This window comes from Aotus nancymaae, unplaced genomic scaffold, assembly GCF_030222135.1.
Source record: "Aotus nancymaae isolate 86718 unplaced genomic scaffold, 86718_ANA_hifiasm-v0.15.2.pri h1tg000089l, whole genome shotgun sequence".
Taxonomy (NCBI): domain Eukaryota; kingdom Metazoa; phylum Chordata; class Mammalia; order Primates; family Aotidae; genus Aotus; species Aotus nancymaae.
In genome coordinates, this window is record NW_026988504.1 from 4,738,279 (window position 1) to 4,762,806 (window position 24,528).

Sequence of the window (24,528 nt, forward strand, 5' to 3'; positions counted from 1 at the left end):
CTAAACACACGGAGACCTGGATTTAGAGCCAGGCCTGCGCTCTGAGCCCTTCCCTGGACTTTGCCACAGTTCTTCTTGAGAGCACCAAGTGAGTTTGGCTGTTTCGCGTGTAGTGATACTTAATGTGGTTTTACCACGTGCAAGGCACAGGGCGGGTAACTGCCCATTCTGACAATGCCCCAAAGACCTTCGACCGTGAGGACAGGGGCCGCTCTCCCAGGACGGTGGTCCCAGCCCTGGGCAGGTCCCCCAGAGCTGGCTGACGGGAGTTTGTGTTTTTTCTGGAGCAGCGCCACTTCTGCGTGTTTGCTGTGAGCTTCCCCGGCCAGGAGGCCCTCACCACCATCTACAGCACCATCCTGACACAGCACCTGGCCTTCTGCTCAGTCTCCATGGCTACCCAGAGAATAAGCAGCCAGCTGGTGGCTGCGGCCCTGGGTAAGCTGGCCTCATCCCCTCTCCCATCAGTGAAACCTGTAGCTCTGTGGGCTGATGGCTCTTCACGTTTTCCCTTGATGAATATTTTATGTATACTTTTTTTTTTTTTTTTTTTTGAGACAGAGTCTCACTCTGTTACCAGGCTGGAGTGCAGTGGCGCAATCTCGGCTCACTGAACCTCTGCCTCCCAGGTTCAAGCAATTCTCCTGCCTCAGCCTCCCAAGTAGCTAGGATTACAGGCACAGGCCACCACATCCAGCTAATTTTTGTATTTTTAGTAGAGATGGGGTTTCACCATGTTGGCCAGGATGGTCTCAATCTCTTGACCTTGTGATCCGCTCGCCTCGGCCCTCTTAAGTGCTGGGATTACAGGCGTGAGCCACCGCACCCGGCCTTTTTTTATACTTTTAAATCAATATTTTAAAAACGATGCTATGTTTTGACAGGAGATATTGTGAACTACAGTTGCTTCATGGGGGAGGTAGAGGCTAGGAAATTCAGTACACAGATATGATTTACCGGAGAACAGCAAACTTCCTCCCTCTTCAAAGAGCTGTGCAGATTTCTTAATCCAGTTTTCACCATTCCACGGTCCGTCGGCTTTAGAAATTTGAAGCTCTGCGCTCCCTGAGGCCATTAAGAGTACATAAGAACCGACGTGTCTTTTCCCTCTAACAGCTTTGCATCAGAAAATTGCAGCAACATTTCTTCCCACGGCCATTAAGTTTCATTATGTCTTCAACCTCAGGGACCTCTCCAGTATTTTCCAGGTACTGCTCTTTTAGCTTTATGTCATGCCCGTCTTATGGCCCAGTCCCCGATCCGCAGGTACTCTCCTCATCACAGCTCTCAGGGAGCTGTGAACTGATGATGGTGGTGATGGTGATGCTAATGGTGATCACATGGTGGTGATGATGGTAATGATGATGGTGGTGATGGTGATGCTAACGGTGATCATGCTGGTGATGGTGGTAGTGGTGGTGGTGGTAGTGATGGTGCTGATGGTGATGCTAACGGTGATCATGCTGGTGATGGTGGTAGTGGTGGTGGTGGTAGTGATGGTGCTGATGGTGATGCTAATGGTGACCATGCTGGTGATGATGGTAATGGTGATGGTGGTGGTGATGATGATGGTGATGGTAATAACGGTGGTGATGATGATGGTGATGGTGATGACGGTGGTGACAATGGTAGTGATGGTTATGATAGTGATGGTGGTGGTGGTGGTGATGGTGGTGGTAGTGGTAGCTATGATGATTATGGTGATGATGGTTATGATGATAGTGCTGGTGGTGGTGATGGCAATAGTGGTGATGATGGTAATGATGGTGGCAATAATGATAGTTGTGATGGTGATAGTGGTAGTAATGGTGGTGGTGATGGTGATGATGGTAGTGATGGTGATGGTGGTGGTGGTAATAATGGTAATGATTGTAATAAAGGTGGTGACGGCAATAGTGGTGATGGTGGTAATGGTGGTGCTGATGGTGATGATGTAGGGATGGTGATAATAGTGGTGGCGGTGATGTTGATGGTGGTGATGATGCTGATGTGGTGATGGTGGTGATGGAGATGATAATGGTGATAATGGTGGTGGTGGTGGTGGTGATAATGGTTATGTGATGGTGATGTGGTGATGGTGGTGAGGATAGTGGTGGTGATGGTGGTAATGGTGGTGCTGATGGTGATGATGTAGGGATGGTGATAATAGTGGTGGCGGTGATGTTGATGGTGGTGATGATGCTGATGTGGTGATGGTGGTGATGGAGATGATAATGGTGATAATGGTGGTGGTGATGATGGCAATGATGGTGGTAATAATGATAGTGTGATGGTGATAGTGGTAGTGATTGTGTTAGTGATGACAATGGTGGTGGTGATGGTGATGTGGTAATGATGGTGATGTGATGGTGATAATGGTGATGGTGGTGATATGATGTGATGATGGTGGTGGTGATGGTGGTGGTGGTGGTGATGGTGATGTAATGATGGTGATGTGATGGTGATGGTGGTGATGATGACAGTGGTAGTGATGGTGGTAATGCTGGTGGTGGTGGTGGTGATAATGGTGGTGGTGATGATGGCAATGATGGTGGTAATAATGATAGTGTGGTGGTGATAGTGGTAGTGATTGTGTTAGTGATGACAATGGTGGTGGTGATGGTGATGTGGTAATGATGGTGATGTGATGGTGATGATGGTGGTGGTGATGGTGATGTAATGATGGTGATGTGATGGTGATGGGGGTGATGATGGTGGTGATGGTGATGTGTTGGTGGTGGTGGTGGTGATGGTTATGATGGTTATGATACTGATACTGGTGGTGATGGTAATAATATTTTCTCTCATTTACTGACTGCTTACTCTGAGTCGGGGATTGGGTTTGGCACCTTACTTACATCCCATTTTCTCCTCCTCCAACAGCACATAGGTTGGAGCTCATATCCCTACTTTACTAAGCAGGAGTTTGTAGCTAAGGGAGGTTAAGTTATGCCCACCTCCTCCCATATAAAGTATTAGCCCAACCAGGCATGGTGGCTCACACCTATAATCCCAGCACTTTGGGAGGCCGAGGCGGGCAGATCACGAGGTCAGGAGTTCGATACCAGCCTGGCCAATATGGTGAAACACCGTCTCTACTAAAAATGTAAAAATTAGCCAGGTATGGTGGTGTGCACCTGTAATCCCAGCTACTCAGGAGGCTGAGGCAGGAGAATCACTTGAACCCGGGAAGCAGAGGTTGCAGTGAGCCAAGATCGTGCCACTGCAGTCCAGCCTGGACAACAGAGTAAGACTCCGTCTCAAAAAAACAAAAAGTATCAGCTCAAATGTCACGTTCTCACAGAGGCCCCTCCTCATCCCTCACACTCAGTCTCACTACTCTGGGTGTGTCATTCAGAGCACACATCACAGTGTAAAATGACCCTGTTTCTTTGTGTGCCTGGCCACCTCTCCCCACTAGCATGTCAACTCCACAGCGTCAGGGTCTGTTGCATCCTCACTGTGCCTGGGAAATTGCAGGCCCTCAATCAGCTCTTGTCTAGCTTGCCCAGGGTTGCTTGCTTAGTAAATGAACAAGCCAGGACTGGACCAAATAGACTTGCTGCGGCGCCCAAGCCAGTGACATCAATCACTGTGGCATCAATCGCTAGTTCCCTTTATGATTAGCTCCCCATGTCCTTCCTCCACCTTTCCCTTGTCCTTCCTGCACCATTCACCCTGTTCTGTGAGGAAAACTCCTCCACATTTCTTTTGTTTTTCTTTTTTTTTTTTTTTTTGAGCCAGAGTCTCACTCTGTTGCCCAGGCTGGAGTGCAGTGGTGTAATCTGGTCTCACTGCCACCTCTGCCTCCTGGGTTCTAGCGATTCTCCTGCCTCAGCCTCCCGAGTAGCTGGGATTACAGGTGTGCACCACCACACCCAGCTAATTTTTGTATTTTAGTAGAGACGGGGTTTTACCACGTTGGGCAGTATGGTCTCAATCTCCTGACTTCATGATCTGCCTGCCTCGGCCTCCCAAAGTGCTGGGATTACAGGTGCAAGGCACCGCGCCCAGCCGAAAACTCCTCCACATCTCTCAGGACACAAACACGTGCTCTGGCATCTGGGATTTGTGGGACATCTGTGATCAGTGGCTTCCCTGGCCCCAAGTGAATGCTGTGCCAACAGCTGAGCAGGTCCCCTCGCCCCGGGGGAGGAGGCTGCTCCTTAGGTCCTCCGTGTCTAGCACTGGACTCACCTTCATAATGGCCAATGGTGCTGACCATCCTATGTTTGGGGCAGGGACTCTTATTTTCCATGGCAGAAGTTCTGAAAACCCCACTGGACCTTGTCCGCCTTTGGCTACATGAGGCTGAACGAGTGTATGGTGACAAAATGGTTGACGAAAAAGACCAGGAAACACTGCGCAGAGTCACCATGGCCTCCACCAAGAAGTTCTTTGATGTAAGTCAAACTACCCTGTCCTCTCCCACGCCCAGCATGGCTCCAAGAGCGGGGAGCATCTGTGGCCAGTGAGCCCTGCAGCCCCCTCGGAAGGGCCCTTTGGTGGGGGTGGGAAGATCCATGTTAGGCTGCACGCGATCATTCTAGCACGTGGCTGTGGATCGAGTGAGAAGGAATTGACCCCTTAGTAGATGAGGGTGTGATCACCTCCCTCCATCCACTCGGGGTGGAGAGAGGCCCTGCGTGGCTCAGTGTGCCTTGCTGGTGTGTCCTGTGTGTTCTTGGCGGAGTCATTTCTTTGGACTATGAATTCATTCCTGATACAGTGGGATCAGACCCTCCCACCCCAGGAAATTTGCCCGGTGGTTTGCTGGACCCACGGCACCAGGTTCGGGCCCCTGAAGACTGGTTCTGGTACCCCGGGGTGACCTCCTAGGCCACCGTGGCAAAGTACTGAGCTGCTGTTAATTATCTGTGTGGTCATGGTGGCCAGAACCTGAAGTATCGTCTCTTTTTTTCCTAGGATCTTGGTGAAGAGCTCATATTTGCCAAGCCAAATATATTCTGCCACTTTGCTCAAGGGATTGGCGATCCCAAATACGTTCCTGTAACTGACGTGGCTCATCTGAACAAGCTGCTGGTGGACGTCCTGGACAGCTACAATGAAGTTAATGCGGTCATGAATTTGGTGAGCAGACTGGGGCTGATGGCAAGGGCATGGGACCTGGACGGGGTCACCCTCTCCGGCTGCATTATCGACATCCGAGTGGCATTCTGCGGGGCTGTGGGGCACACGGCGTGCACCTCAGTGTGCGCAGGGTCCGTGCTGGTGGCAGAGCTGATGCCGGGTGCTGGAAGAGGCTGCAGCATCTCTGCGGTTTCCGCAGGTGCTGTTTGAGGACGCCGTGGCTCACGTCTGCAGGATTAATCGCATCCTGGAGTCTCCCTGGGGGAACGCCCTGCTGGTAGGGGTGGGCGGCAGCGGCAAACAGAGCCTCTCCCGCCTGGCAGCGTACATCAGCGGCCTCGACGTGTTCCAGATCACCCTCAAGAAGGGCTATGGGATCTCCGACCTCAAGGTGACAGTCGCCTGTTCAATAGCTGCCTTTTGCGGTAGGATGGGGGAGTAAAGAAAAACTTCACCACTTTCTTTTCCAAAATGAAGCCAGCCAGCACAGGGAATCTGAGCATCACCAGTAGTCCTTATCTAAGGGATCTTTACCTTAGAAATCCGAGGCCAGAAAAGCTTCTGGCCAGTGCGCGTGCCCGTGTGACTGAGGCGGAGAGTGTGTCTCTCGACGCCTCGATGGACACAGTCCAGAAAGTCAACACAGATCACAGAGGCAGAGAGATTGGATTCCTGCCCTGGTCACCGAGTGTTTCAAATTGTTCCCTGTTCTCTCTCCAGATGACAGAATTCAGAGCCGTGACTAGGTGTCTGCATGCCTGAGCTTCTGAATGGTGCTTTTAAAGTGAATTAAATAAACATTAGAGTAAACATAAGGTCTCCCACGCCCAAGACACACTGCTGAGGGTTTTTATTGATTTCTTGTTCCTGAAAATCTGCTCTCCCAGGCAGCTGTGTACCATTAGTTCAGAACAAATCACTGTGCTTGAGATTAGACCTGAAATTGATGAGATGGTGCTACACAGCCATGCCTTCTCTGGATCTGTGCCCAGGGCGTTGTTGTGGGGCCAGGATGCTGCCAGACCCAAGGGGGAACCCTAAGGGGACCCTCCCATTAGCACGTGGCCCTGAGGTAGTCGCTGGGCTGGTGGCTTTAGCAGGCAGACCTGGAGCCAGTGATGCCGGGAGTGGTGGGAGGCATCTGCAGGCAGAGACCCTGGAGGGGAGCAGGCCAGGCTGTGCCAGGGACAGCCACCCTCTGGGAGAGTCTCCAGTTTCTGGCTGTGTGTTCTCTGCCTTCCCAGCGGATTCCACTCTGTATATAAAGGGAGCAGCCTGCTCTTTTTTGAAGTCCTCAAATGGGCACTCCCGAACACGGCCCTGCCTTCTGGACCCATGAGCAGTAGTGGGCCATGGGTTCTCAGCACATCTGACGGAGTTAGTTCACATTGGTCTCTGCCGTCACTCAAGTGTGGTTTGAACCTGGAGCCCTATAGGTTTACTGAGCTTTCTCCGCCGCAGTCTCTAGTCTATTAACTAAATCGTGTTGGTTTACATTCCTGTCGGCATCGCTGACAGAATGCTCTGCCTCCCTGCGGGGATTTTCTTCCTGATCCCTCCTGCTGGGGCTGATCGTGGGTGCTGTACTATTTTATTCACCCGCCTCAGCCTCTGCTCTACGATCTGGTCTGTGGAATTTCACTGCCCCTGCACTCATCACGAATCAGCTTTGCAGTCATCTTTCACTGTCAATTATTAAGCAGCTTCTGTGGATTCAGAGCTAAGGGCAGAGGTAAACGGGGCTAAAAGTCCCTGTATCATATTGGGGGAGCCAGACTCCCGAGCCATTCCATGTGATTCTGATTCTAATAGTGCTGTCCTAGTAACAGGCTCAGGCCATGAGGGTAACATATATGTTTGTGATGATGTAAAATTATAAAGTAGGTACTGAAAGCTGTGCCAACTGCTGGAGCATAGGGGTGCACAGGAAAGGGGTGGGGAACGGGCCCTGGAGGACAGTGTGCCGTGTGAAAAGCCCTGGGCTTGGTCCCAAGAAAACGAGACACCATCCAGATGTGCAAGCCAGGAGATAAAGGGGGCAGGACCCAGCAGTGTTTAGGACACGGGAAGGATACTTTGAAAGCACAGAAACTGCCAAAGGGTGACCTGGGTGGAGCTGGGGCACAAGGCCTGTGACCCACAAAGCCTGAAAGCAGGCAGGTGCAATAAGATGGGATAATGGGGGGAGGAGGAAGCAGGGCCAGCGAGGGCTGTGCCTGCCGAGAGGGCACGGCGTGTATGACCTCAGGGGCTCGACTGGAGTCCAGGATCTAAAACCTTCAGGTGCTACCCCAGCTTCCCTTCCCACACCCCACACACAGCCCTCGGGGCCAGGCGGTGGGGAGCTTTTATTTCCGTGAAACCTTCTCCCCAGCCTGAGTCAGCAGCTGGAGCTGGGCTGCCCCATGACGAAAGCCTTTCAGCAGAATGAGGGACCGTGTTCCCAGCAGCTCAGGTGCCCCCAACTTCCTGCAGATGAAAGGGGAGGGGTGAGAAGTGGCCATCGGATGGGGTGGGGGGCTTGGCCTCACGTGATTCTCAGGGAGGAGGCCTTGCTGTGCAGCTCACACACCCCACTCTCAAACCTTGGCTCCCTGTCCTTGCTCTCGACTGCTGGTGGCATTGGCTATGGCAAGGAAAGAAGCCGCTGATGATACTCTGGCCAGAGAAAGGGAAGCCTGTGCCCCTTACTCATGGCTGGTCCCTAGACAGGCCTAGATGCAGGTGACGATTGCCATCCTTGGCTGACAGTGATGACAGGGATGCAGGCATCTCCAGCTTCAGTAGCACCATGGGGCTCTCAACCAAGATGGGAGGGAGAGTCGGGGAGATGATATACCTGGGGATGAGGCGGCCAGTGCCCAGTGGGACGCGTGAGGCTGGGAAGTGCAGGAACAGGGTGGGGGTGGAGATGGGGGGACCAGCCTCAGCCGTGGTGTAAGAGGGCGGGAGTGGGGGAGAATGTGCTGGGGAGACTGTGCCAGGGAGTGTGTGGGGAGGGTGAGGTGGGGGCAGGCCAGAATCCAGGGGCAGCCCAGCGGTCACAGTGGGCCGGGTGAGGGACTGTGCGGCTGTGAGAAAGCCAGATGGGGTGGGCGCAGGGGCTCTAGCCTGTAATCCCAGCACTTTGAGAGACCAAGGCAGGAGGATCACTTGAGCCCAGGAGGTAGAGGCTGCAATAAGCTGTGATCATGGCATTGCTCTCCAGCCTGGGCAACACAGTGAGGTCCTATCTCTCAAAAAGTAAAATCAGAAAAAAAAAAAAGATGTCTGGCATAGTCAGTCTCTACCCAATGCACTTGCTACCTGGTGAACAGAGAAGGGTGATTCGTTTTTGACTCAAGGTCATCCCTGGTTCTCACACTCCGCCCCTTGCCTTGAGGCAGGGTCCAAGGACGTAGCCATGGCCGGAGACCCACCTGCTTTTCTAGGCTCATGGATTCCCCTTGCTTTTTCTTAGCTTCTCAAAAGATAGGAGATTTGAGGCTGGCTTTTGACCCTGGTCAACTCCAAAAGATCTGGCTTGGTGACGTTTCTCTTTATACAGAGACACTTGGAGGAGTGGGACTTGGTTCAGAAGGATGGAGCAGCCATTGCAGTGGCTATAGTGGACGCTTTAAAGCCACTTCATTAAGTACAGAAGCCCGTAGGTCTTGTTTTTTAAATTAAATATTATAGATAAGCAAATAGCCAAAATCCTGGACATACACGCTACTACTTGGATGAGGCTTGCAGGCATTCACTGCTCTGTAATTTTTTTTTTTGTTTTTTTTTTAAAGATGGAGACTCGCTCTGTCGCCCAGGCTGGAGTGTAATGGCGTGATCTCAGCTCACTGCAACCTCTGCCTCCTGGGTTCAAGCGATTCTCCTGCCTCAGGCTCCCGAGTAGCTGGGACTACAGGCGCTCACCACCATGCCCAGCTAATTTTTGTATTTTTAGTAGAGACAGGGTTTCACCATCTTGGCCAGGATGGTCTCAATCTCTTGACCTCTTGATCTGCTTGCCTCGGCCTCCCAAGGTGCTGGGATTACAGGTGTGTGCCACCGTGCCCGCCAGCCATGCTTTAAAAACAAACAAACAAACAAAAAAAACTCTTCTTCATTTATTCTTCCAAAATTCTGTGGCTCTGTCTTTAAACCCTGCTGGGACTGGGAGGAGCTCTGCCATGTATATGGAGGACTCTGAAGGGGGTTCCCCGTTGAGTCTCCCAGGCCAAGCCTGCCGTATGTTTATTCAGGGCCTCTTTTAGGGTCTCCATCTAAGATTTTTTTTCTTTCCTTTTGCAGGTATGGTGAAATGTACATAGTATAAAATTGACCGTTTTCACTATTATTTATTTCGAGATGGAGTCTCACTCTGTCACCCAGGCTGGGGTGCAATGGCAGGATCTCAGTTCACTGCAACGTCCGCCTCAGGGTTCAAGCAGCTTTCATGCTTCAGCCTCCCAAGTAGCTGGGATTACAGGCGCCCGCCACCACGCCTGGCTAATTTTTGTATTTTTAGTAGAGACGGGGTTTCACCATGTTGGCCAGGCTGCTCTCAAACTCCTGACCTTAGGTGATCTGTCTGCTTCGGCCTCTCAAAGTGCTGGGATTATAGATGTAAGCCACCACACCCAGCCTGTTCTTTTACTTTAAAACATTTTTTTCCCAAGACAAATAGAAGAGTAGGGTTTTTCAGCTAGGTGAGGTGGCTCACGCCTGTAATCCCAGCACTTTGGGAGGCTGAGGCAGGAGAACTGCTGGAAGCTGGGAGGTGGAGGTTGCAGTGAGCCGAGATTGCGACACTGCACTCCAGCCTGGGTGACAGAGTGAGACTCTGTCTCAAAAAAAAAAAAGTAAGACATTTTCACCACCTTTCACATCTAGTCCAGTGGCATGAAGCACATTCATGTTGTTGTGTGACTGTCACTACTGTCCCTCTCCAGAACCCTTTCATCTTCCCAAACAGGAGCTCTGTCTCCATGAGGCGAAAACTCCACCTTCCCCAGCCCAGCCCCTGGCAACCTCCGTTCTTTCTGTCTCTGACTTTGGCTGCTCTTGGGACCTCATGTAGGTGGAATCACACAGTGTTTGCCCTTTGGTGTCCGGCTTCTTTACTCAGCGCCACGTCCTAAAGGTCCATCTGTGATTTAGCACATGTCAGAATTTCCTCCCTTCCTATGACCGAACCCGATTCCGTTGCACAGATGGACCGTGCTTTGTGTATCTGTTCATGCGTGGATGGACACTTGGGTGTCCTGCTGGCTGCTGTGAACCTGGCTGTGCTCCATTCAAGGCTTTGGGTCTTCTGCTACAGACCTTGGACGCTTCCTTTTTTCTTTTCCTTAGAGACAGGGTCTTGCTGTGTTGCTCAGGCTGGTCTTCTCTTGGCCTCAATGGATCCCCCCTCCTCAGCTTCCCCAAGCCCTAGGATTATAAGCGTGAGCCACCATGCCTGGCCTACGTTTCTTAGAAAGTTGGTCCTGTGGCAGAGTGTGCCAGTGATCCCAATTACTTGGGAGGCTGAGGCAGGAGAATCACTTGAACCCGGGAGGGGGAGGTTACGGTGAGCCGAGATCACGCCATTGCACACCAGCCTGGATGACAGAGCGAAACTCTGTATCACAAAAAAAAAAAAAAAAAAAAAAAGGGAAAAGAAAGTTGACTCCATGGCCCCGGGTTCTGGGTGGTTGTGGACGATGTCTCTAATTGAGCATCTTCTTACCAAGGCCCCTAAGCGCGTCCTTATTCCGTCCAGGTCGACCTCGCTGCTCAGTACATCAAGGCTGCTGTGAAGAACGTCCCCTCGGTGTTCCTGATGACAGACTCTCAGGTGGCTGAGGAGCAGTTTCTGGTGCTGATCAATGACCTGCTGGCCTCGGGAGAGATCCCCGGGCTGTTTACGGAGGATGAGGTGGAGAACATCATCTCCTCCATGCGACCCCAAGTCAAGTCCCTCGGCATCACTGACACCCGGGAAGCATGTTGGAAATTCTTCATCGAGAAAGTGCGCAGACAGCTCAAGGTGGGACGCCCGTCTTTGGCCGGGCCCCAGGACCCCAGCTTGGCCCCTGTTGCCTACAGGGCTTGGGTTTTTGCTCTGCATAGAGTGGGGAGACTAATCCTTCATGGGATGTGAAATCCTGTTAGGAGAGCGTTAGGGGTGGGACTGTCTGAAGAACTGGAACCTGGAGATTTTTTTTATGTGGGTCAGTCGTTAGAGGTGCCTTGGGCCAAAAGAAGGGTTTGCAGTTGTCCTTTGGTATCTGAGGGGGATGGATTCCAGGACCCCCATGGAAACCAGAATCCACGGAGGGATGGGTGTTCAAGGCCCTGATATAAAACAGCATTGCATTTTGAACACGCTCCTCGCTACTTTAAATCATCTCTAGATTACTTATAATACCTAATATAATATAAAATGCTATGTAAATATGTGTTATATTTTAATTTGTATTATTTTATCATTTTTTAAAAAATTATTTTCAGTCCGTGGTTGGTTAAATCCACATCTGTGGACAGAGAGCCGACCCTGTGACCCGTCCCGACACATAGCTAGTTTAAGTAGATAAATGTACCTTGACTTTTTTTTTGAGGGGATGGGACAGAATTTTGCTCTTGTCGTCCAGGCTGGAGTATAGTGGTGCAATCACGGCTCACTGCAACCTCTGCGTCCTCGGTTCAAATGATTCTCTTGCCTCAGCCTCCTGAGTAGCTAGGATTACAGGCTTGTGCCACCACGCCTGGCTAATTTTTGTATTTTTAGTAGAGACAGGGTTTCACCATGTTGGCCAGGCTGGTCTTGAACTCCTGACCTCAGGTGACCCGCCCGCCTTGGCCTCCCAAAGTGCTGGGATTACAGGCGTGAGCCGCTGCGCCTGGCTGCACCTTGACTTTCCATATCGCCTCTGGGCGGGTAGGCTAAACTCCCCTAGCAGGACAGACAGCCCCTGGATCTGTCGGCCCTGTCTTCTCCAGAGTTCAGTGGTGCTGCCTTTTGGGGGCGGCCAACCCCATAGCTCTCCTGGGCACGTGCCAGCCATCGTTTTCCCTACGTGACTCAAATAGAGCAGGGGTCATCCCGCCCCTCTGCGGGCTGCCTAGCCCAATGAGTGAATGTTATCTGTGGAGGCAAAGGCGTCCCCTGATGGGCACTGCCTGCTCCTGGATCCTCTCTGGCCCTGCCAGTGCCGGCTCTTCCCAGCACCCTCACATCGTCATGCAGTGAAAGCTGCAAAGTCACCCAAGCGTGAGCCACCCCACAAATGGCAATGTCCATGCAGTATCTACACCACGAAAGAGGGGACCAGAGGGCAAGGGCAGCTGGGAGGCTGAGGCCCACCACAAGGGAGGTTCTCATCTACCCAGAGAGCCCCCCAGGCCTGTCTCCACAGCAGCTTCTTCAGCTGAGGTCCCAGGGGCTCACTGCCGTTTCTGGGAATTAGCCGCTGTCCTCCAGGGCCCAGCAGGGACCCCTCCTGCTGAACCAGAGGGCTTGGAGCGCGGCCGTTCTCAGGCCTCATCTGTCCAATGTGGATGCCCACTCCCCACTCCTTCCTTTGCCCAGCTTTTTTTAGAGAGGCAGGCGCCCCTTCGGGAGGGATTGGGATTGCTAGTGAAAGCAGGAGTCAGATGAGCAGTTATTCACTGCAGTGCAGCAGCCACTGTTCAAACCCAGAACGGGGACTGCGCTCCCCAGGCCCTGGGCAGCTGAGCCCGGCGAGGTCTTTGCTTTCTGGAAGAGCTTTCTGCGGAGTGATGGATTAGGCCCCGGCACTGCAGTCCCAGTGAGCGGTGCATCTGTGTCCCCCACACCCAGGTGATCCTGTGTTTCTCTCCTGTGGGCTCCGTGCTGCGGGTACGAGCTAGAAAATTCCCAGCTGTGGTCAACTGCACGGCCATCGACTGGTTCCATGAGTGGCCGGAAGATGCCCTGGTGTCCGTCAGCGCACGCTTCCTGGAGGAGACTGAAGGAATTCCAGTAAGTCACTGGGGCCACCTCTGCCACAGCACAGAGCTGGAAGGACAGGGACGGGCAAGGGCTGGCTCCCTGGGAGAGAAGAAGCTGGGACTAGGGTGAGCCGAGTGAGGCACCCGCCTGGGGCTCAACATTTAAGAGGCTGCCAGAAACCTCAGGCATCAGATAAGTGAGGTTTTAATGTATTAATTTTGAAGATGGAAATGAATGCTAAAAAATTCGTGATGAACAAGCCATCAGAATTGTGAACCGAGGTGGGCTGTTGGGTTTTTTGTTTCGTTGTCCTGCAATCCTGAGACATGGAGGCGTGGTTTCCAATCAGGACCTGTGTGGCCAAGGCCCCAGGGCCAGTTCAGGAGGGCTGAGGACACACAGCCTGCAGATAGGTTGGGCCTCTCGGGCTTTCTACCTTGTCTCGAGTGCTGGCTGGAGAGCCTGCGTTTGCTGGGATAAGCACACACAAGGGCGCACACCATTGCCTTGTGCACCTTGAGGGAAACGATAGGTTCCCACATTCTCTCGAAGTCTCTTTTTATTGAAAGATGGTGCCCAAGGCCAGGGGTGGTGGCTCAGGCCTATAATCCTAGCACTTTGGGAGGCTGAGGTGGGCAGATCACTGGAGGTCAGGAGTTCAAGACCAGCCTGGCCAACATGGGGAAACCCCATCTCTATTAAAAATATAAAAATTAGCTGGATGTGGTGGTGCATGCCTGTAATCCCAGCTACTTGGGAGGCTGAGGCAGGAGAATCGCTTGAACCTGGGAGGCAGAGGTTGCAGTGAGCTGAGATTGTGCCACTGCGCTCCAGCCTGGGTGACAGAGCAAGACTCCATCTCAGAAAAACAAAAAACAATGAAATATGGTGCCCATGTTCACTGTTTAAGCTAAATGCTTGCCTGGAAATCACCTGTAAACCCTGGCTCACTTTCGACCAACTCAGTGGGAGGGATGAGGAGCCCTTAGAATCAGCCACCCTTTATACCATCTCTTATTTATTTTGAACGCATACGAAGTGATTAAGTAGGCTGGAACAAACCTGAAACTAGCTTCTCTTTTTCCTGGTTTTTAAAGATGGGAAGAAAGCCCACTTACTGTTAGAGCATTCATTTATGAGACTGGTCACTCCCAGTAACTCTGCAGTTCAGAAGTGTCCTTTGGAGCATAGATTTGGGTTTCTAGTTCCCATGGCAGAGGCTTCCTAGAAACAGGCATTGCCCCCACCCTGCCACCAGCACTACATACATGCTAAACCGTGTCTGTTGGATGAATTCATTACTTTTCAAAATATCCTGAATTAAAATGAATATCGCTGAGACAGTTTCTGGGTGAAGCTCCCAGTGTCTGCCTTCAGGTAGGTGGGCAGGCCCAGAGGGCTGGGAGAAAGAGGTTCTAAATCCCAGGACCCAGCCTTGGGAGTGAACAATAAATATTTGCAGAATTACTTGGGATAGGAAAACATAGTCTCAGCCTTGTACTTTTTTAGGTATGCAGGTATGTGAATGTGTGTGCATGTGTATATATGCAAGTATGTGAGTGCACGTGTATAGACGCAGGTATGTGAATGTGTGTGCACATGTATAGGGGCAGGTATGTGAATGTGTTTGCATGTGTAAATGCAAATGAGTGTGTGCGCGTGTATAGATGCAGGTATGTGAATGTGTGTGCACGTGTATAGATGCAGGTATGTGAATGAGTGCATGTGTATAGATGCGGGTATGTGAATGAGTGTGTGCGTGTATAGATGCGGGTATGTGAATGTGTGTGCACGTGTATAGATGCGGGTATGTGAATGTGTGTGCACGTGTATAGATGCGGGTATGTGAATGAGTGTGCACGTGTATAGATGCGGGTATGTGAATGAGTGCATGTGTATAGATGCGGGTATGTGAATGTGTATGCACGTGTATAGATGCGTGTATGTGAATGAGTGCATGTGTATAGATGCAGGTATCTGAATGAGTGCACGTGTATAGATGCGGGTATGTGAATGTGTGCACATATATAGATGCGGGTATGTGAATGAGTGTGCACGTGTATAGATGCGGGTATGTGAATGTGTGTGCACGTGTATAGATGCAGGTATCTGAATGAGTGCACGTGTATAGATGCGGGTATGTGAATGTGTGCACATATATAGATGCGGGTATGTGAATGAGTGTGCACGTGTATAGATGCGGGTATGTGAATGTGTGTGCACGTGTATAGATGCGTGTATGTGAATGTGTGTGCACGTGTATAGATGCAGGTATGTGAATGTGTGTGCACGTGTATAGATGCAGGTATGTGAATGAGTGCATGTGTATAGATGCGGGTATGTGAATGAGTGTGTGCGTGTATAGATGCGGTTATGTGAATGTGTGTGCACGTATATAGATGCGGGTATGTGAATGAGTGTGCACGTGTATAGATGCGGGTATGTGAATGTGTGTGCACGTGTATAGATGCAGGTATGTGAATGAGTGCATGTGTATAGATGCAGGTATCTGAATGAGTGCACGTGTATAGATGCGGGTATGTGAATGTGTGTGCACGTGTATAGATGCGGGTATGTGAATGTGTGTGCACGTGTATAGATGCAGGTATGTGAATGTGTGCACATATATAGATGCGGGTATGTGAATGAGTGTGCACGTATATAGATGCGGGTATGTGAATGAGTGTGCACGTGTATAGATGCGGGTATGTGAATGTGTGTGCACGTGTATAGATGCAGGTATGTGAATGAGTGCATGTGTATAGATGCAGGTATCTGAATGAGTGCACGTGTATAGATGCGGGTATGTGAATGTGTGTGCACGTGTATAGATGCAGGTATGTGAATGTGTGCACATATATAGATGCGGGTATGTGAATGTGTGTGCACGTGTATAGATGCAGGTATCTGAATGAGTGCACGTGTATAGATGCGGGTATGTGAATGTGTGCACATATATAGATGCGGGTATGTGAATGAGTGTGCACGTGTATAGATGCGGGTATGTGAATGTGTGTGCACGTGTATAGATGCGTGTATGTGAATGTGTGTGCACGTGTATAGATGCAGGTATGTGAATGTGTGTGCACGTGTATAGATGCAGGTATGTGAATGAGTGCATGTGTATAGATGCGGGTATGTGAATGAGTGTGTGCGTGTATAGATGCGGTTATGTGAATGTGTGTGCACGTATATAGATGCGGGTATGTGAATGAGTGTGCACGTGTATAGATGCGGGTATGTGAATGTGTGTGCACGTGTATAGATGCAGGTATGTGAATGAGTGCATGTGTATAGATGCAGGTATCTGAATGAGTGCACGTGTATAGATGCGGGTATGTGAATGTGTGTGCACGTGTATAGATGCAGGTATGTGAATGTGTGCACATATATAGATGCGGGTATGTGAATGTGTGTGCACGTATATAGATGCGGGTATGTGAATGAGTGTGCACGTGTATAGATGCGGGTATGTGAATGTGTGTGCACGTGTATAGATGCAGGTATGTGAATGAGTGCATGTGTATAGATGCAGGTATCTGAATGAGTGCACGTGTATAGATGCGGGTATGTGAATGTGTGTGCACGTGTATAGATGCAGGTATGTGAATGTGTGCACATATATAGATGCGGGTATGTGAATGTGTGTGCACGTATATAGATGCGGGTATGTGAATGAGTGTGCACGTGTATAGATGCGGGTATGTGAATGTGTGTGCACGTGTATAGATGCAGGTATGTGAATGAGTGCATGTGTATAGATGCAGGTATCTGAATGAGTGCACGTGTATAGATGCGGGTATGTGAATGTGTGTGCACGTGTATAGATGCAGGTATGTGAATGTGTGCACATATATAGATGCGGGTATGTGAATGTGTGTGCACGTGTATAGATGCAGGTATCTGAATGAGTGCACGTGTATAGATGCGGGTATGTGAATGTGTGCACATATATAGATGCGGGTATGTGAATGAGTGTGCACGTGTATAGATGCGGGTATGTGAATGTGTGTGCACGTGTATAGATGCAGGTATGTGAATGTGTGCACATATATAGATGCGGGTATGTGAATGTGTGTGCACGTATATAGATGCGGGTATGTGAATGAGTGTGCACGTGTATAGATGCGGGTATGTGAATGTGTGTGCACGTGTATAGATGCGGGTATGTGAATGAGTGCATGTGTATAGATGCAGGTATCTGAATGAGTGCACGTGTATAGATGCGGGTATGTGAATGTGTGTGCACGTGTATAGATGCAGGTATGTGAATGTGTGCACATATATAGATGCGGGTATGTGAATGTGTGTGCACGTGTATAGATGCAGGTATCTGAATGAGTGCACGTGTATAGATGCGGGTATGTGAATGTGTGCACATATATAGATGCGGGTATGTGAATGAGTGTGCACGTGTATAGATGCGGGTATGTGAATGTGTGTGCACGTGTATAGATGCGTGTATGTGAATGTGTGTGCACGTGTATAGATGCAGGTATGTGAATGTGTGTGCACGTGTATAGATGCAGGTATGTGAATGAGTGCATGTGTATAGATGCGGGTATGTGAATGAGTGTGTGCGTGTATAGATGCGGTTATGTGAATGTGTGTGCACGTATATAGATGCGGGTATGTGAATGAGTGTGCACGTATATAGATGCGGGTATGTGAATGTGTGTGCACGTGTATAGATGCAGGTATGTGAATGTGTGCACATATATAGATGCGGGTATGTGAAAGTGTGTGCACGTATATAGATGCGGGTATGTGAATGAGTGTGCACGTGTATAGATGCGGGTATGTGAATGTGTGTGCACGTGTATAGATGCAGGTATGTGAATGAGTGCATGTGTATAGATGCAGGTATCTGAATGAGTGCACGTGTATAGATGCGGGTATGTGAATGTGTGTGCACGTGTATAGATGCAGGTATGTGAATGTGTGCACATATATAGATGCGGGTATGTGAATGTGTGTGCACGTGTATAGATGCAGGTATCTGAATGAGTGCACGTGTATAGATGCGGGTATGTGAATGTGTGCACATATATAGATGCGGGTATGTGAATGAGTGTGCACGTGTATAGATGCGGGTATGTGAATGTGTGTGCACGTGTATAGATGCGTGTATGTGAATGTGTGTGCACGTGTATAGATGCAGGTATGTGAATGTGTGTGCACGTGTATAGATGCAGGTATGTGAATGAGTGCATGTGTATAGATGCGGGTATGTGAATGAGTGTGTGTGTGTATAGATGCGGTTATGTGAATGTGTGTGCACGTATATAGATGCGGGTATGTGAATGAGTGTGCACGTGTATAGATGCGGGTATGTGAATGTGTGTGCACGTGTATAGATGCAGGTATGTGAATGAGTGCATGTGTATAGATGCAGGTATCTGAATGAGTGCACGTGTATAGATGCGGGTATGTGAATGTGTGTGCACGTGTATAGATGCAGGTATGTGAATGTGTGCACATATATAGATGCGGGTATGTGAATGAGTGTGCACGTGTATAGATGTGGGTATGTGAATGTGTGTGCACGTGTATAGATGCGTGTATGTGAATGTGTGTGCACGTGTATAGATGCAGGTATGTGAATGTGTGCACGTATATAGATGCGGGTATGTGAATGAGTGTGCACGTGTATAGATGCGGGTATGTGAATGAGTGCATGTGTATAGATGCGAGTATGTGAATGTGTGTGCACATGTATAGATGCAGGTATGTGAATGAGTGTGCACGTGTATAGATGAAGGTATGTGAATGAGTGTGCACGTGTATAGATGCGGGTATGTGAATGTGTGTGCACGTGTATAGATGCGGGTATGTGAATGTGTGTGCACTTGTATAGATGCGGGTATGTGAATGTGTGTGCACGTGTATAGATGCGGGTATGTGAATGTGTGTGCACGTGTATAGATGCGGGTATGTGAATGTGTGTGCACGTGTATAGATGCGGGTATGTGAATGTGTGTGCACGTGTATAGATGCGGGTATGTGAATGTGTGTGCACGTGTATAGATGCGGGTATGTGAATGTGTGTGCACGTGTATAGATGCGGGTATGTGAATGTGTGTGCACGTGTATAGATGCGGGTATGTGAATGTGTGTGCACGTGTATAGATGCGGGTATGTGAATGTGTTTGCACGTGTATAGATGCGGGTATGTGAATGTGTGTGCACGTTTATAGATGCAAGTATGTGAATGAGTGCATGTGTATAGATGCAGGTATCTGAATGAGTGCATGTGTATAGATGCGGGTATGTGAATGTGTGTGCACATGTATAGTTGCGGGTATGTGAATGCGTGTGCATGTGTATAGATGCGGGTATGTGAATGTGTGTGCACGTGTATAGATGTGGGTATGTGAATGTGTGCACGTGTATAGATGCAGGTATGTGAATGTGTGTGCACGTGTATATATGTGGGTATGTGAATGAGTGTGCACGTGTATAGATGCGGGTATGTGAATGAGTGTGCAGGTGTATAGATGCGGGTATGTGACTATGTGCACGTGTATAGATGCGGGTATGTGAATGTGTGTGCATGTGTATAGATGCGGGTATGTGAATATGTGCACGTGTATAGATGCGGGTATGTGAATGAGTGTGCACTTATAGATGTAGGTGTATGTGTATGTGCATGTATAGATGCAGGTATCTGCACGTGTATAGATGCGGGTATGTGAATGTGTGTGCACGTGTATAGACGTGGGTATGTGAATGTGTGTGCACGTGTATAGATGCGGGTATGTTAATGTGTGTGCACGTGTATAGATGTGGGTATGTGAATGTGTGCACGTGTATAGATGCGGGTATGTGAATGTGTGCACGTGTATGGATGCGGGTATGTGAATGTGTGTTCACGTGTATAGATGCGGGTATGTAAATGTGTGCACGTGTATGGATGCGGGTATGTGAATGTGTGTGCACGTGTATGGATGCGGGTATGTGAATGTGTGTGCACGTGTATGGATGCGGGTATGTGAATGTGTGTGCACGTGTATAGATGCGGGTATGTGAATGAGTGTGCACGTGTATGGATGCGGGTATGTGAATGTGTGTTCACGTGTATAGATGCGGGTATGTGAATGTGTGCACGTGTATAGATGCGGGTATGTGAATGTGTGTGCACGTGTATAGACGTGGGTATGTGAATGTGTGTGCACGTGTATAGATGCGGGTATGTGAATGTGTGTGCACGTGTATAGATGCGGGTATGTGAATGTGTGTGCACGTGTATAGATGCGGGTATGTGAATGTGTGTGCACGTGTATAGATGCAGGTATGTGAATGTGTGCACATATATAGATGCGGGTATGTGAATGAGTGTGCACGTATATAGATGCGGGTATGTGAATGAGTGTGCACGTGTATAGATGCGGGTATGTGAATGTGTGTGCACGTGTATAGATGCAGGTATGTGAATGAGTGCATGTGTATAGATGCAGGTATCTGAATGAGTGCACGTGTATAGATGCGGGTATGTGAATGTGTGTGCACGTGTATAGATGCAGGTATGTGAATGTGTGCACATATATAGATGCGGGTATGTGAATGTGTGTGCACGTGTATAGATGCAGGTATCTGAATGAGTGCACGTGTATAGATGCGGGTATGTGAATGTGTGCACATATATAGATGCGGGTATGTGAATGAGTGTGCACGTGTATAGATGCGGGTATGTGAATGTGTGTGCACGTGTATAGATGCGTGTATGTGAATGTGTGTGCACGTGTATAGATGCAGGTATGTGAATGTGTGTGCACGTGTATAGATGCAGGTATGTGAATGAGTGCATGTGTATAGATGCGGGTATGTGAATGAGTGTGTGCGTGTATAGATGCGGTTATGTGAATGTGTATGCACGTATATAGATGCGGGTATGTGAATGAGTGTGCACGTGTATAGATGCGGGTATGTGAATGTGTGTGCACGTGTATAGATGCAGGTATGTGAATGAGTGAATGTGTATAGATGCAGGTATCTGAATGAGTGCACGTGTATAGATGCGGGTATGTGAATGTGTGTTCACGTGTATAGATGCAGGTATGTGAATGTGTGCACATATATAGATGCGGGTATGTGAATGTGTGTGCACGTATATAGATGCGGGTATGTGAATGAGTGTGCACGTGTATAGATGCGGGTATGTGAATGTGTGTGCACGTGTATAGATGCAGGTATGTGAATGAGTGCATGTGTATAGATGCAGGTATCTGAATGAGTGCACGTGTATAGATGCGGGTATGTGAATGTGTGTGCACGTGTATAGATGCAGGTATGTGAATGTGTGCACATATATAGATGCGGGTATGTGAATGTGTGTGCACGTATATAGATGCGGGTATGTGAATGAGTGTGCACGTGTATAGATGCGGGTATGTGAATGTGTGTGCACGTGTATAGATGCAGGTATGTGAATGAGTGCATGTGTATAGATGCAGGTATCTGAATGAGTGCACGTGTATAGATGCGGGTATGTGAATGTGTGTGCACGTGTATAGATGCAGGTATGTGAATGTGTGCACATATATAGATGCGGGTATGTGAATGTGTGTGCACGTGTATAGATGCAGGTATCTGAATGAGTGCACGTGTATAGATGCGGGTATGTGAATGTGTGCACATATATAGATGCGGGTATGTGAATGAGTGTGCACGTGTATAGATGCGGGTATGTGAATGTGTGTGCACGTGTATAGATGCAGGTATGTGAATGTGTGCACATATATAGATGCGGGTATGTGAATGTGTGTGCACGTATATAGATGCGGGTATGTGAATGAGTGTGCACGTGTATAGATGCGGGTATGTGAATGTGTGTGCACGTGTATAGATGCGGGTATGTGAATGAGTGCATGTGTATAGATGCAGGTATCTGAATGAGTGCACGTGTATAGATGCGGGTATGTGAATGTGTGTGCACGTGTATAGATGCAGGTATGTGAATGTGTGCACATATATAGATGCGGGTATGTGAATGTGTGTGCACGTGTATAGATGCAGGTATCTGAATGAGTGCACGTGTATAGATGCGGGTATGTGAATGTGTGCACATATATAGATGCGGGTATGTGAATGAGTGTGCACGTGTATAGATGCGGGTATGTGAATGTGTGTGCACGTGTATAGATGCGTGTATGTGAATGTGTGTGCACGTGTATAGATGCAGGTATGTGAATGTGTGTGCACGTGTATAGATGCAGGTATGTGAATGAGTGCATGTGTATAGATGCGGGTATGTGAATGAGTGTGTGCGTGTATAGATGCGGTTATGTGAATGTGTGTGCACGTATATAGATGCGGGTATGTGAATGAGTGTGCACGTATATAGATGCGGGTATGTGAATGTGTGTGCACGTGTATAGATGCAGGTATGTGAATGTGTGCACATATATAGATGCGGGTATGTGAATGTGTGTGCACGTATATAGATGCGGGTATGTGAATGAGTGTGCACGTGTATAGATGCGGGTATGTGAATGTGTGTGCACGTGTATAGATGCAGGTATGTGAATGAGTGCATGTGTATAGATGCAGGTATCTGAATGAGTGCACGTGTATAGATGCGGGTATGTGAATGTGTGTGCACGTGTATAGATGCAGGTATGTGAATGTGTGCACATATATAGATGCGGGTATGTGAATGTGTGTGCACGTGTATAGATGCAGGTATCTGAATGAGTGCACGTGTATAGATGCGGGTATGTGAATGTGTGCACATATATAGATGCGGGTATGTGAATGAGTGTGCACGTGTATAGATGCGGGTATGTGAATGTGTGTGCACGTGTATAGATGCGTGTATGTGAATGTGTGTGCACGTGTATAGATGCAGGTATGTGAATGTGTGTGCACGTGTATAGATGCAGGTATGTGAATGAGTGCATGTGTATAGATGCGGGTATGTGAATGAGTGTGCACGTGTATAGATGCGGGTATGTGAATGTGTGTGCACGTGTATAGATGCAGGTATGTGAATGAGTGCATGTGTATAGATGCAGGTATCTGAATGAGTGCACGTGTATAGATGCGGGTATGTGAATGTGTGTGCACGTGTATAGATGCAGGTATGTGAATGTGTGCACATATATAGATGCGGGTATGTGAATGAGTGTGCACGTGTATAGATGTGGGTATGTGAATGTGTGTGCACGTGTATAGATGCGTGTATGTGAATGTGTGTGCACGTGTATAGATGCAGGTATGTGAATGTGTGCACGTATATAGATGCGGGTATGTGAATGAGTGTGCACGTGTATAGATGCGGGTATGTGAATGAGTGCATGTGTATAGATGCGAGTATGTGAATGTGTGTGCACATGTATAGATGCAGGTATGTGAATGAGTGTGCACGTGTATAGATGAAGGTATGTGAATGAGTGTGCACGTGTATAGATGCGGGTATGTGAATGTGTGTGCACGTGTATAGATGCGGGTATGTGAATGTGTGTGCACTTGTATAGATGCGGGTATGTGAATGTGTGTGCACGTGTATAGATGCGGGTATGTGAATGTGTGTGCACGTGTATAGATGCGGGTATGTGAATGTGTGTGCACGTGTATAGATGCGGGTATGTGAATGTGTGTGCACGTGTATAGATGCGGGTATGTGAATGTGTGTGCACGTGTATAGATGCGGGTATGTGAATGTGTGTGCACGTGTATAGATGCGGGTATGTGAATGTGTGTGCACGTGTATAGATGCGGGTATGTGAATGTGTGTGCACGTGTATAGATGCGGGTATGTGAATGTGTGTGCACGTGTATAGATGCGGGTATGTGAATGTGTGTGCACGTTTATAGATGCAAGTATGTGAATGAGTGCATGTGTATAGATGCAGGTATCTGAATGAGTGCATGTGTATAGATGCGGGTATGTGAATGTGTGTGCACATGTATAGTTGCGGGTATGTGAATGCGTGTGCATGTGTATAGATGCGGGTATGTGAATGTGTGTGCACGTGTATAGATGTGGGTATGTGAATGTGTGCACGTGTATAGATGCAGGTATGTGAATGTGTGTGCACGTGTATAGATGTGGGTATGTGAATGAATGTGCACGTGTATAGATGCGGGTATGTGAATGAGTGTGCAGGTGTATAGATGCGGGTATGTGACTATGTGCACGTGTATAGATGCGGGTATGTGAATGTGTGTGCATGTGTATAGATGCGGGTATGTGAATATGTGCACGTGTATAGATGCGGGTATGTGAATGAGTGTGCACTTATAGATGGAGGTATATGTGTATGTGCATGTATAGATGCAGGTATCTGCACGTGTATAGATGCGGGTATGTGAATGTGTGTGCACGTGTATAGACGTGGGTATGTGAATGTGTGTGCACGTGTATAGATGCGGGTATGTTAATGTGTGTGCACGTGTATAGATGTGGGTATGTGAATGTGTGCACGTGTATAGATGCGGGTATGTGAATGTGTGCACGTGTATGGATGCGGGTATGTGAATGTGTGTTCACGTGTATAGATGCGGGTATGTAAATGTGTGCACGT

General features: G+C 48.8%; 1 protein-coding gene across 1 annotated transcript in view; it reads left to right on the top strand.

The window, feature by feature from the left end:
• Window positions 1-24,528, top strand: part of DNAH17 (dynein axonemal heavy chain 17) — a 169,318-nt gene that overhangs the window by 98,129 nt on the left and 46,661 nt on the right. The window contains exons 49-55 of the mRNA XM_064369408.1: window positions 291-438; window positions 1,117-1,208; window positions 4,221-4,382; window positions 4,906-5,070; window positions 5,270-5,461; window positions 10,811-11,077; window positions 12,872-13,033. Coding sequence (XP_064225478.1) covers window positions 291-438; window positions 1,117-1,208; window positions 4,221-4,382; window positions 4,906-5,070; window positions 5,270-5,461; window positions 10,811-11,077; window positions 12,872-13,033 — 1,188 coding nt within the window. The remainder of the gene's footprint in view (window positions 1-290; window positions 439-1,116; window positions 1,209-4,220; window positions 4,383-4,905; window positions 5,071-5,269; window positions 5,462-10,810; window positions 11,078-12,871; window positions 13,034-24,528) is intronic.